At 30.8% G+C, this 13,629-nt stretch overlaps 1 protein-coding gene across 2 annotated transcripts in view; it reads right to left on the reverse strand.

The window, feature by feature from the left end:
* LOC117174631 (integrin alpha-PS2-like) overlaps nt 1-13,629 on the reverse strand; it is a 316,127-nt gene that overhangs the window by 160,271 nt on the left and 142,227 nt on the right. For both annotated transcript variants that reach the window (XM_033363890.1, XM_033363889.1), the window contains exon 3: nt 408-517. In XM_033363890.1, the coding sequence (XP_033219781.1) occupies nt 408-517 (110 nt within the window). The remainder of the gene's footprint in view (nt 1-407; nt 518-13,629) is intronic.

A 13,629-nucleotide genomic window follows, 5' to 3' on the forward strand; every position in this document is an offset into this window, starting at 1 on the left:
ATAGTGCAGATTGCTCTTTTGCACTATAGTCCAAACCTTCTAAGCCCCAAGCACGTGCATATAGTTTCATATGGACATGTGGTTTAGACATCTGTTTTCCCTAAATTCGTCGGCGAAATTAAAGCAAAGGGTGAATAAATGTCGATTTCTGTCCGTTCATGAAAGCCACTCTTCCAGAAAGAAACACTATAAGATATTTTGGTGTAATAAACCCTTTGAAATATCCCGTCATAATTTTTATTTCCCATTCGTGTTGTTTATTTACGGACTATTTTTCCAAACTCACTAGTTTAAAGTTCAATATCGAAGAGAATGATTTTCCAAAAAAATTGCAATTATTTATTTAGCTAGAAAATTATTAAAATCATAAAATAGTTATTAATTACTTTAATTTAATTAGGACTTACCAATACTGATCCTCCATCCACTTTGGAAGAAGAAACAGTGGCTCCGAGCCACTGTCCACTTTTGTCATCGACTTGAACCATGCCAATAGACGTATTGGTGCGACTGTTGTCTGTAACAAAAAAAGAATACATCATATTCTATAGAATTCCTAATAGCTGCTTTAATTACAAATTTAAGAAATGTTAGTTAGATTAAAATGAAACTTAAAATTCTATTTAACGTCCAATAATAAAGGTAAGGTGCAGAATTCCTGAAAATAAAACCGAATGTGGACAACCACCGTAAAATGTTCCTATTCTAATTTGAAAAAAAAATTTCCTAAAGAAGAAAAGAAAATAAGTGAGAAAGTAATAAAAAAGAGAGGGAAGGGGATTTGGTTGGTTGCCTTCTAATTTTTATTTGTTGTCCAAAAAATGAATTTGATTTCTTTTCTTTTTTAGAAAAATTTGTATTTTTTCAAATTACAATAGGAACATTTAATGGTGGTGGCTCAAATTTGGTCGTTGGATTCTTGGTTTTATTTTCAGGTATTCTGAACATTAATTTAATTATAATTCATTTTTATTGAGGAAACAGACTATTTTTGGTCAGAAATTAGAGCAATCATTTACCCTCCCTTTCAGGGAGTAATGCAGACTTCACATTAAAGAATGCTCTCAACACTGGGAGAATAGGGGAATAATTTCTTTAAAATAAAGTTAATGTAAGTACCATATTGAATTCATAAACGCTTGAAATTTTTAAGATTTTGAGTCAAAAAATATTTTACATTCTCAAAAAATAGTTGATTTTTCAACCAAAAATTATTAATTTTCTAATAGTTGCATCTAAAAACAAACAATTAAACTTTTAAGCAAAAGAGACGAATTTTACATAGTTAAATTCTCAGCTGCAAAAATGAATTTTCAAGAAAATATTCGAATTTTGATACGAAAAAGATTAAACTGTAATATAAAAAGACGATTTTTTTAAAGGAAGGTTAAATCTTTAACCAAAGAAGGTTAATTTACCATCAAAACGGAAGAACTTTCTATCGAAAACAAGAAATGTTCAATGAAACAGTTGTTGAATTTTCACAGTTCAAAAACTCGATTTTCAAGAAAGAAAAAACAATTATCAGAGAAAAAGATGAAATTTCAACTAAAATTTGTATAATCTGAACAAAAAAAAGGTTCTAACATATTAGTTCAACTTTGAACTAAGTAGGTGAATCATTAACTAAAACAGATTAATTTTAAACCAAACAGTCCCATTTTTGACGAAAAAATACTAAATTTCAATGAAAAAGATTAATTTTCTCTGGAGAAACGAACTTTCAACAAAATAAATCAAATTTCACCCAAACAGTTAAAATTTTCAACTAAAAGAGATCAAAGTTAAACCAAAAATGAAAATGTAACATTTTTGTTAAAACCGCGATTTTGATAAAAAAAATCGATTTTTCGGCAAAATAATTAAATTTTGAACCAAGTAAATCAATCTTCAACTAAAAAAATGAATTTTTACCAATATAGCTCTACTTTCAACCAAATATATTAAAATTTTCAAACAAAAATTGAGATAGTCGAGTACTCAACTCAGGCGATGAGTTTTCAAATAAAATTATTAATATTAACCAAAAAGTTGAATTTTTAACTAAATAAGCTAAATTCACAACCTAAAAGATTAATTTTTTTCATAAAATGAATTTTCAAAGAAGATAATTAAATTTTTAACCATAAATAGTTGAATTAAAATTTTTTTTTTTAAGTTGAATTTTAGACCCCAAAAAGATGAGATTTTAACCAAAAAACGAATTTTCAACAAAATACATGAACTTTGAACCAAATAGTTGAATAATAAAATTTGCAACCAAAGATCTCCTAAACTCCCTTTATCCATGTATTTTGTCGCACTGATTACGAAAATGATAGTAAAAATACCTGGAAATTTGATTTAATGGTGAAAACCATGCAAAACCCATCAAAGTCATGATATTTAGTATTTATCTCGGTAAGTACAAAAAATTTCGGAAAAGTTTTTGGATCAAAGTTGTAGACTAAATAAAAATATATACATTTTTGATTCTACACACTTTTCCTCCCAGATTGATAGTTTCTGAGAAAATTTCTATTGAAATTTAGTAAGTGCAGCAGGCTTTAGTCGCTGGAGAGGGGTGGGGGTTAGAAAACAATTATTTGTCTGACCAGTCACATGGGTGCTTTCCCGCCCCCACGAGACGTTGGAAAAGGATAAGGGTTTCACCAAAATTTTTTTGTGATTAGTCACATGGGTGCCTTCTAACCCCTACTAAATGTTGGAAAGGGTTAGGAGTTTGACCGAAATTATTTCTGTGACCAGTCACAGGGGTGTCTTTTCGTCGACGAAAGGTTATAAAGGCGTAGGGATTTGACAAATTTTTTCTGACTCAGTCAAAGGAGTGCGTTCCTGCCCCCACGAGACGTTGGAAAGGGATAAGGGTTTGACCGAAATTGTTTCTTGACCAGGCAAAGAGAGGTGCATGCCCATTTTCACGAGATGTTGGAAAGGGGTAAGGATTTGACCAAAATTATTTCTGTGACCAGGCACAAGGGTGCCTTCCCATCTTCACGTGATGTTGGACAGGGGAAAGGGTTTGACCAACATTATTTCTGTGACCAATCACAGAAGGGCCGAACAATTACTGGACTTGCACTTCTTAAATTTCAATAACGATTATCTCATAAACGATCAATCTGGGAAGAAAAGTGTGCAAAATCAAATATGTATATTTTGATTTTGTCTATAACTTTTATCTAAAAAATTTTCCCCAATTTTTTGTATTTACCATAATAAATTCGAAAAACTACGACTTTCATGGGTTTTTCATGGTTTTCACAAAATTTCAAATTAAACGGAAGTATGCACTTTTCGGAAGTGTACCTAAGATGGAAAGAGGAAAGAGTGTGAAGTCGGGTAATGTTATCCTGTAATCAGTATAATCCCATGTAACATATAACAGTTACATTGTAACGCATGCTTGTGAGATAATTTATCTCGTTTCCTTTTACATTGTATCGGTTAGGATGAAAACAAGGGTATGAAGGGGCTAACTGTCAAGTCATCAGATTCCCCGCACGGCATGCAATATAATCCGTCATTTGTCGTAATGGATGTAATAGGAAATATGTGCAGACAAGGAGAACTGAGTGTGAGCGAAGTGGAATGAAGCGGAACGAGGGAGAAATATCATGGGTTTCTGTAGTTGCACACGAACACCTGATGAGCTAGCATGAGGTTAATACCACATCCACCTCATCCGTTCCATTCAAGAAGCGCAATTTATTCCATCTGCCAAGAAAACTGAGGGACATCGCTACGAGTCCAACAGTTAATCAATTTTTTCCCATTCAGCAATTAAAATCTCATTTTTAATTTTGCGAAACAAACATCTACGATAAGGGCTCATCAACAAATTGCGTAAGACGACTTGGGGGAAGAGAGATTGGAAGATCTTAAGTTAAGAAAATTTTTTACCAAAAAAATAAATATATTCACAGATAATGAAACTCAGAGGAAAGTCCATCAGGTTCTGTTCCAGCAAACGTATCGCGTTTTCAGCAAAGTAGACACGACTTAAACCAAATAATATTTTAACCAAAAACATTAATTAAAAGAAAAGATTTATTTTCTATAAAAAAATTTATTTTTAACAAAATAAGTGCATTTTCAGCCAAGAAGACGAATTTCCAACAAAGAAGATTAATTTCATACCAAAAAATACTATGAGGGGGGGGGGGTAGAACAGTACTGTATGGATTTAGAGGAAAGCCCAGCAGAATTACAATTTGTTCAAGTAAAATGATTGCACTTTCCACAAAGTAGATGATTTTTTAACTAAATAGATTATTTATCAACTAAAAAGATGAATTTAAAATTAAAATTATTTCTTGAAAAGAAGATCCTGCTCCATCTTCACTCCATTGGGAATCGAACCACAAAACTTCTGATTTCCGGTCAGGTGCGTTTGCAATTAAGCTATTAGAGGGATCAGAATAAGAACTCTTAATTCAAGAACATAACGCTAATTTTTAGCTAGGTGTTAATGGTACAAGTAATTATTTCATCATTATTATTATTATATATTTTATATATATATATATATATATTATTTTCCATCTAGTCTTATTAAGACGTTAAGCATTTTCTGTTATTGAAGATTCTTAACTTGATCGATATTGTGTAGATTTTCTGCCTTGATGGTTTGGAAGGTTGATCTACTGTCGATAAGGTACAATCTCTGATGATATAGCAGATTAATTTAAAAATTATGAAAAGATAAATTTGTAACTAAGAAAATTAATTTTCTTCAAAAAGATGATTTTTCAACCTAGACGACGAATTTTCAATTAAATAGATCAATTTTTAACCAAAAAGGTAAATTTCCAATTAAAAAAAAAAGATCAATTTTTAACGAAAATAAATTAGTTAATTTAAGAAAGTTAATTTTCAATTGAAAAAATAAATGAATTTTCAACTAAAAACTATACCTTTGCAACCAAAAATAGAAAAGTTAAATTATTCGTTAACAAAATTAGGTGTAAGCAAACCAAAAAATCAAGTTTTCAGAAAAATTGTTACATTTTGAACTGAAATAGTTACCTTTTGAAATAAAATTGTGAATTTTTATCAAATTACTAATTTTCAACGAAAAAGATGATTTTTTAATCAAGACGTTGAATTCTCAGATGAAAAATATAAATTAGATATTTAAATAACAATCTGATAGTTACATTTAAAAAATAAAAAAAAATATTTTACAACAAATTTTTAACGAAATAGTTAAATATCTAGCCAAAACAGAGAACAGTTTAACAAAGTGAATCATTTCTCAATTAAATAATCAAAAAAGCCAATAGTTGATTTTTCTTAAATACAAAGATGTGTTTTCAACCAAATAGTCCAAATATAAAGATTATAAAAATATAATTAAATTTTTTATTCAAAAAGGCACATTTTTTTAACACAGCTGAATTTTCAGCAATAAATTTAATTTTTAAACAAGAATAATGATTTTTCAACCAAACAGTTGAATTGTCAACAACAGCAAATTGTTTTTTAACAAAAAAGTTGCATTCAAAATCATATAGTTGCATTTTTAACAAAAAAGTTAATTTTTAATCAACCAGGTGCAATTGCAACCAAATAATTTAAATGTAAAGCAAAGGATACGAAATTGTAACTAAATGGTTAAATTTTTAACTAAATAGTTGATTTTTAACAACAGCAAATTCATTTTTAACCAAAAAGTTACATTTGCAACCAAACAGTTCAACTTTAAAGCAAATGGGACAAAATTTCGACTGAGTAGTTGACTTTTAACCAAACAGTTGAATTTTCAAACTACAAAGATGAATTTCCAACCAAATGGTCGAATTGTTATTCAAAAAAGATTAAACGTCAACCAAAGTTAGTTTCATTTTCAACAAGAAGATGCAATCATCTCAATTTGCAAAAAAATAATTCTCTAATCTCTAACATAGAATCTTTCATAAACCGAATAAAACTATTTTAAATTTTGCTTTAAAATGTATTATCCTAGACAGTAATTCAAAGTGCCTTTTGTACAAATTCCCTAAATTTTGCAAAAAATGTTTTCAAAATCCCTGAGTATTTCCTGCTTTGCAGATTTTTCTGATAATTTTTCCTTATGAGGCGGCTCAGTATTAATGTCATCACCCTGCACGAAAAAAATGAGCTACGAAAACTAATAAGTTATTCCTTATAACATGTCAAGGTTGGAAAGGGAATGAAGAAATTTAAAAAGATTTCTGGATCATAAAAAGGAAATATCTTCGAGTTTATGTCCAGGCTACTTTAAGTTTATATACTTCCATGCCAAATTAATGTCTTCCCTTTTTAAAGATAAAAATTGTTTACAAAATCTATCGAAAATTCTCAAGCTTAGAAACATGGTCAACATTACTGTTTTAAAGTAACCAAACGTTTTACTTGAATTAACTAAACATATTTAACCTAATCTACACAGATAGATTCCTTGACTATATTCTAGATTCACTCGCACACCTCAATAAATTTTTCACCACCCATAAATCGAGATATAATTTAAAGTTTTTAGCAGAGTTCGCCCGAAACTTTGTAATCATCATATGCTCCATCCAATCCCCCAATTCGTTCCCTAATATGTTTCTTCCGAGTCAGTTTCGACCAAATAAGTCTTTCGGGCTCTTTCTTTTTGGAATTTCAACTTGTCCTCGAAAGCTACCATATCAGAATAAACCCGTTATCCATGCGGGTTGTATTCGTCCTTTGGTATTATAAAATAAAAGGCCACTAAGGTCGGTAGCAAGAGCAACGCAACGACGCGACGTATGAGCTGGCAAATGCCCAACTTGATGGCTTCAGAGCATGTCATGCGAACTTACGGTTCTCTCTATTAGGCATTGCAGGTTCTTGTGGGCCCTCTCTTGATTCCGCGTACCCATTTCTGCCCGTCATCACAGGGTGTAGCGACCTAGGGATACGAAGAAAAGAAAACCTGAACCTCTGTCGACTTATCTGACAAGTGAGTGACCTCTAAGGCCGCGAAGTTCACTCGTTTCCTCGTACGCATCCAGCATCTCGATCGTCGATCATCGATCGATCGTCAAACGAAGGATCTACTTCAGTGGATCTCAGAGATCAAAACCTGATTTAACGTGTGAGAAGAATTCACAATAACTTCTGCTTTTCTCCCTCTTGTATGAGAATAACAATTAATCATATCAGCAGAGCAGAGAAAAATGGTTTATTTATCAGCTTCAGCAGATGATACGATACATTTTTAAGTACTGGAAATAGTACCATTAGAGAAGACATATCGATCTCCAGAGTTTCATCTCTTTAATCGACCTCGAATCCATGTTAATTTACGGATGTTTGATAGTGATCTGACCTTGAAATTCAATAGTTTTTAGAGTAGCTTATAAATTGACATAAATAGCCACAAAGATAAATATAGATGCGGAGTACTATAGCCCGTGTAGAAATCTAATCAGGGATCCGGCCGGGTCCCAGCCGGATAGCCCCGAATTAAGCCGGGCGCTGGTCGGGGAATCCGGCCGGGATCCGGTCGGGTAATCCGGTCAAAAAACGGTTTAGAAATGTTGCTTTAAGCGAGAAATTGGTAACTTGTTTTGTCTTTTAAAGCTCACCGTTAAGATTACGGTGAAGTTTAAAAGTCAAATCAAGTGAACCAATTCTGGCAAGAAAATTGGAGTAGAATTTTACTCCCTGACGATAGAATCTCATATCAATTTGGAAGCCACGTGGTGATTTAAGGTTAGGAAGGAAGAAAGTAAAAACTGTATACACAAGACTATATTTTAATTTAAAATAATTATTATTCGCGCACTAAGTGGGGGATTCAAACTAATTACTGAAATAACGTTGATTTTAACTACGAGTCTCGATTTTATTTGCGAATTTCGAGGAGACGACGCGACGTGAGTGCAAGGAGCATTCTCGTTCCAGGTGCGAAACTGAAAATTACTGAGTGTCTATGCAGACGACAGACACAGCAGGCGCTATAAATGGCGGTAAATTTGAAATTGTACAGGCTAAACATTGTCTGAATATAGAAAAGTTTATAAAAATTGTATCATTTCTGTTGTTGCACATAACAAAATCGATAACAGTTTAATTTAAAATGTTAAATTATTCGACAAAATTTAATGCTTTTTTTTAAAGAATTTAAAAAAGCACATTTTTATTTCACTAATCTAATAAATCTTCAAATTAGAATTTTTAAATAATAATTCATCTAGCATCCATAATTACGTCTTTAATAATATCACGGCTCTTAAAAAACGTGTAATTTCTACAAAAACATTAACCTGACCAGTGCCCAGCCGGCTCCTGACCATGGGATATAACCAGGGTTGGCCCAGCCAGTAACCGGCCGGCTACAGACTACGTGATTCGAGAAAAATGTAGCCCGACCGACTCCCGCCCGGTTCCTGTCCATGAAACCCAGCCAGGGGCAGCCTGGCCAGGATCCGACCAGAAACCTTGTTGTATTAGGACCAACCGGGGAAATTTCTACACGGAAGGTTTATCGATCAATTTTCTTCCTCATAGATGAATCTTTTGATACATGAAAGGTTCCTTAACAGGTTTTTTGAAGCGAATAGATAACGCGAATAATTTAATCTGACTAATATGGTATTCCCAATATTAAAAAAGTTTTCCCATATATAAATTTCCTGAATTCGATGTCTCGTAATTCTTAAAAAAAATTCAGTTGACTATTAATTACATATTAATTACTGTAAATTTCACTGTGATTAGGATAGAAATAATTATTTTTCACGCCACATTACTATTATTATTATAATAAAAACATTTCTGTGTTGAAAATTTGTCACAGGCTTATACTGCCCAATATGTCGAAGGCATTTTTGGTTAGAGTTGGATTTTTATTTGATCATTTTACACGGGGCTGTCCTGGTATATATCATCAGTCACGGACGCATTTTTATGATGCAATCAAGTGATCTGATGAGAGCAGTCTGCCCAGACATATTGGACAAAGCCTGGTTTTTACCCCATCATTGACGGACTGGGTTGCAGTCAAGTACACGAGGGGGGGACCTACAGCTTAAGGTGGGTTCCGAACCACCAGAACCTCGGTAAAGGCACATTGAAAAATTTCTAGAGGTACCGGCTCAGGGATCGAACCCCGGACCTCTGAGGTGAAGTCCAAGTGTCTAACCAACTGAGCCACTAAAGCTATTATTATATATCATTTAATATTATTATTATTAATATTATCATAAAAAAACATTTCAGTGTTGAAATATTGTCACAGGCTTATACTGCCCAACATGTCGAAGGCATTTTTGATTAGAGTTGGATTTTTTTATTTTATCATTTTGCACGGGGCTGTCCCGGTATAACGAAACGATTATTATTATTATAAACATTTCTGAGTTGAAATGTTGTCACAGGCTTATACTGCCCAACATGTCGAAGGCATTTTTGGTTGGAGGTGGATTTTTTTTTTTTATTTGATCATTTTACACGGGGCTGTCCTGGTATATATCATCAGTCACGGACGCATTTTTATAATGCAATCAAGTGATCTGATGAGAGCAGTCTGCCCAGACATATTGGACAAAGCCTGGTTTCTACCCCATCATTGACGGACTGGGTTGCAGTCAAGTACACGATGGGGGGACCTACAGCTTAAGGTGGGTTCCGAACCACCAGAACCTCGGTAAAGGCACATTGAAAAATTTCTAGAGGTACCGGCTCAGGGATCGAACCCCGGACCTCTGAGGTAAAGTCCGAGTGTCTAACCAACTGAGCCACCGAATTATTATTATTATTATTGGTTTGAAATATTTTTGTTCCCAAAATTCTAGATTGTTTAAAAAACTTAAAAATTATGGTTGTGAATTTTGGTACAGTTTACATGATTTTCTTAAAAATTAAAATTCAATGAATTAAATGAAGGAAAATTAAAGAAGCTTGAAAAATAGAAATATTGTTCAGAACAAAATTTTTCCTTGAAATAGTGTCAGTTCTAAATTTGTGGATTTATAAAAAATATTACACGTGACATACGGTTTAAAGAATTTATTCGAAAAAGATTTTTTGAAAGGAGTTTTATAGGGTCATACCAGAATTTTTCTAGATAATTTATTCATTAGTATGGTGAGGAATTTCGAAACAACAAGGGTTTTCATTTCATTTCTGATAGCATTTTTTCTAGTTAAGCCAATTGAAATTGATTGGGATTAAACTTTTGCAACACTTGACATCAGATTCTTTTGATGCTAGAAAGTAGGATGAAAAAATCTTTCTTTTGAAGAAGAGCATTATTTATTAAATTCAATTCCAGGCCTACTACGCTCGTTAAACTTTAACCAAAAACAGTTGCATTTACAACCAAATAATTGAAGTCTTTCGAAGACAGTTGCATTAAAACCAAAAATGATGAATTTTCGACGATATTCATTAGTTTTCAAACAAATTCATGAGTTTTCAAATAAATAGTTGAATTTTCAAGGAAACAATTGAATTTTCAAATAAAAAGGATAAATTTTTAACCAAATTAGGGAAAGTTAAATATTCAGTGAAAAAGTAAATTGAAACAGAAACAAATTGTTAACCAACTAGTCTAATTTTCAATCAAAAAATTAAAAACAGTTCATCCAAATTGTATAACTTGTAAGGTAGAAGACAAATTTTCAACCCGAAAAAATCAATATTGTCAACAAAAAAGTTTGTCGTCAAGCAGACAGTTACATTTTTAGTTTTAAAATCTGTTTAAGCCAAAAAAATGGATTTTCAACAAACAAAAACAATTTTTAACCAAAAATGAAAAACGTTACATTTTCAGTTAAAAAAAAAATTTTTAGCAAACAAAAAAAAAGAAAAAATTATCCACCAAAGACATAAATTATCAATTAAAATTATGATTTCTCAACAACAAAAATTATGTTTTACCAAACTCGTTTAACCATCAACCAAGTAGAAGTTAAAAAAAAAATTTTTTAGCCGAAAAGACAAATTTTCAAAAAAATGTTGAAATTTCAACCAAAAAAGATTTTAGTTGAAGTTTGTTCACAAAAAAATAAATTTTAAACAAAAAGTAATTTTATATCAAAATGGATGAAGTTTCAACCAAAATAAAAATAATCATTTTCGTCAAATAATTCAATTTTGCGCCAAAAAGAATGACTTTTCAACAAAATTTCTGATTTTGCAATCAAATAACACAATTCTAAACTAAAAACATAATCGTCAAAGAAAATGAACTGAAAACAAAAGATATAGAAGTACACGGGAATTAGATTTCTGAAAGCAATATTATACCAGGGTGAAGAGTAAACTTATATTTTCAAAATTCCTTAATTTTTCCCTGATTAATTTTTGATACAAAAAAATTTTTTTATACAAAACAAAGAATTTGAATAAAATAGTTGAATTTTTAACCACAGAGATGAACTACCAACCAAAAAAATTAATTTTCTACAAAGTGTTCCAACTTTTACCGAAGTAGTGGAATTTTCAATTAGAAAAAATTAATTTACAACGAAAAATGGAATTAGATTTCAGTAGAAAAAATAATTAATTTACAGCCAATAAATGAGCTGTGAAATTAAAATTTGCAACTAAAATGATGAGTCTTCAATTGGAATACTTAAATTTTTATTGTAAGAAATTAAATTACAACCAACAAAAATTTCAATAAAAGACGTAAATTTTCAACTAAAATGATAAATTTTCAATCAAAATGAATTTTTAACAAACTGGTTCGACCTGAAACCAAGAAGTTCAATTTTCAACAAAAAATTATACATTTTCAAGGAATAATCTAATAGTAGATATTTCCAACAACCAATAATTTGACTTTAAATCAAATACTATTGAAGTGAACCAAAAAATATGAATTTTCAATAAAATATGTGAATCCTCACCCAAAGGAGATCATTTTTCAACTTTTTATCAAAAAGGATGAATTTAAAAATTTCAAAACATAATCGTAAGAAGGAAGAAGCTGAAAAAAAGAAGGCAATATCAAGAAGGTTGTATCAGAGTGATCACAAAATTCATTTCCAAAATTATCCAACTTTTCCCGTACCAATTTTTCATTTTTCCCGACCATTAATATTCAAAGAACAAAATTTTGATATTGTAAGATTCTTAACGTAGGATAGTTCATAATTGAAATGAAACAATTTCAAATTTATTATTCCTGCCAAATAATTTATATGCATCTTCTATAGAAATTCCCTTACTATTGCCAGGTTTTTTTCCCTGATTTATAATTTTTTCCCTGAACTACAGTCACCATGATTAATGGAAGTTACCATCCCTTTTTTCAAATTAAAAAAAAAACGTATTGAAAATAGTATTATTGAATAATGGTTAAGATGTCACTCTTCTGTAAAATATCAGAAAACGGGTTATTGACTTTAAGCCTCTTATCACAAACCTTATCAACTTTTTTATTCTCAGTCAGATAATTCAGCTTTCGTTACATCTGAGCTGTCGCTCTTGAAATCTTCTACATTGCACATAATATGAGCGAAATGCTCGCCAGACAAGACAAGAATCTGCAAATTAATGATATATCTTAAACACGAATCAAAGGCGGCATTGTAGTGCTAAGATTTAAACAGTTATACACATGTTCATGAATGCAATTTAGAATTGAATATTCTGAAATCAAGATAAAAAATGCTTGATGACGCATTCATTTGCAATGATTCAATTTTCAAGGCTTCCAATTAAGAGATTAATTTCCAGGGTACTTGCAGAATCACCCCATTCTGCAAATTTCCTGACATTTTCCTCATTTTCCGGGACGACTGAAAAATCCCGAAAAATAAAATTCCCGACATAGTAAAATTCCCAAATTAGAAAATTACCGAATAATCAAATTCACGAATAATGAAATTTCGGAAAAATAAAAATACCGATTCGGAAAATTCCCAAATAATAAAATACACGAATAATAAAATTACCGAAAAATAAAAATACCGAATTGGAAAATTGCCGAAAAATAAAATTCTACAATAATAAAATTGCCGAAAAATAAAAATACCGAATTGGAAAATTCCGGAATAATAAAATTCTCGAATAATAAAAGTACAGAATTATCAAATTCCCGAATTGGAATATTCCCAAGTAATAAAATTTACGACAATTTATAATATTACCGAATTGGAAAATTCCCGAATATTAAAGTTCCCGATAGTTTATAATATTACCGAATTGGAAAATTTCCGAATAATAAAATTCCCGAAAGAAAATTGCCGATTTATAAAATATCCCAATTAGAAAATTCCCGAATTTTAACAATTAGAATTTTTTATAAATATATTTTATTGAACAAAAATACAACAATAAGATATTAGTTTAAAAAATTATTTTTAACATTTAAAATTTCCAAGCTTATTTTTTTAATTAAAAATGGCAATAATTTTAAATAAAATATTTCTAGATAACGCATGTTTTTTTAATGTATATAAATTTATATTTCGAGTCTGTTTGAAAAACGTTACAAGGTACGTAGAGAATTTAACGAGAATTTTGTTCCAAGCGCACGTTTTCAAAAATAAGGAAGGCGATACAAAAATTTAATTCTACATTGAAAGAAAAAATAATGACTCACAATTCGACGCTTTTTTTGAAAATGTGCATAGAATTTGAAAATATACAAAAAGCGTTAGAAAAAATTGAATTTAAAAT

Source organism: Belonocnema kinseyi, chromosome 6, assembly GCF_010883055.1.
Source record: "Belonocnema kinseyi isolate 2016_QV_RU_SX_M_011 chromosome 6, B_treatae_v1, whole genome shotgun sequence".
NCBI lineage: Eukaryota > Metazoa > Arthropoda > Insecta > Hymenoptera > Cynipidae > Belonocnema > Belonocnema kinseyi.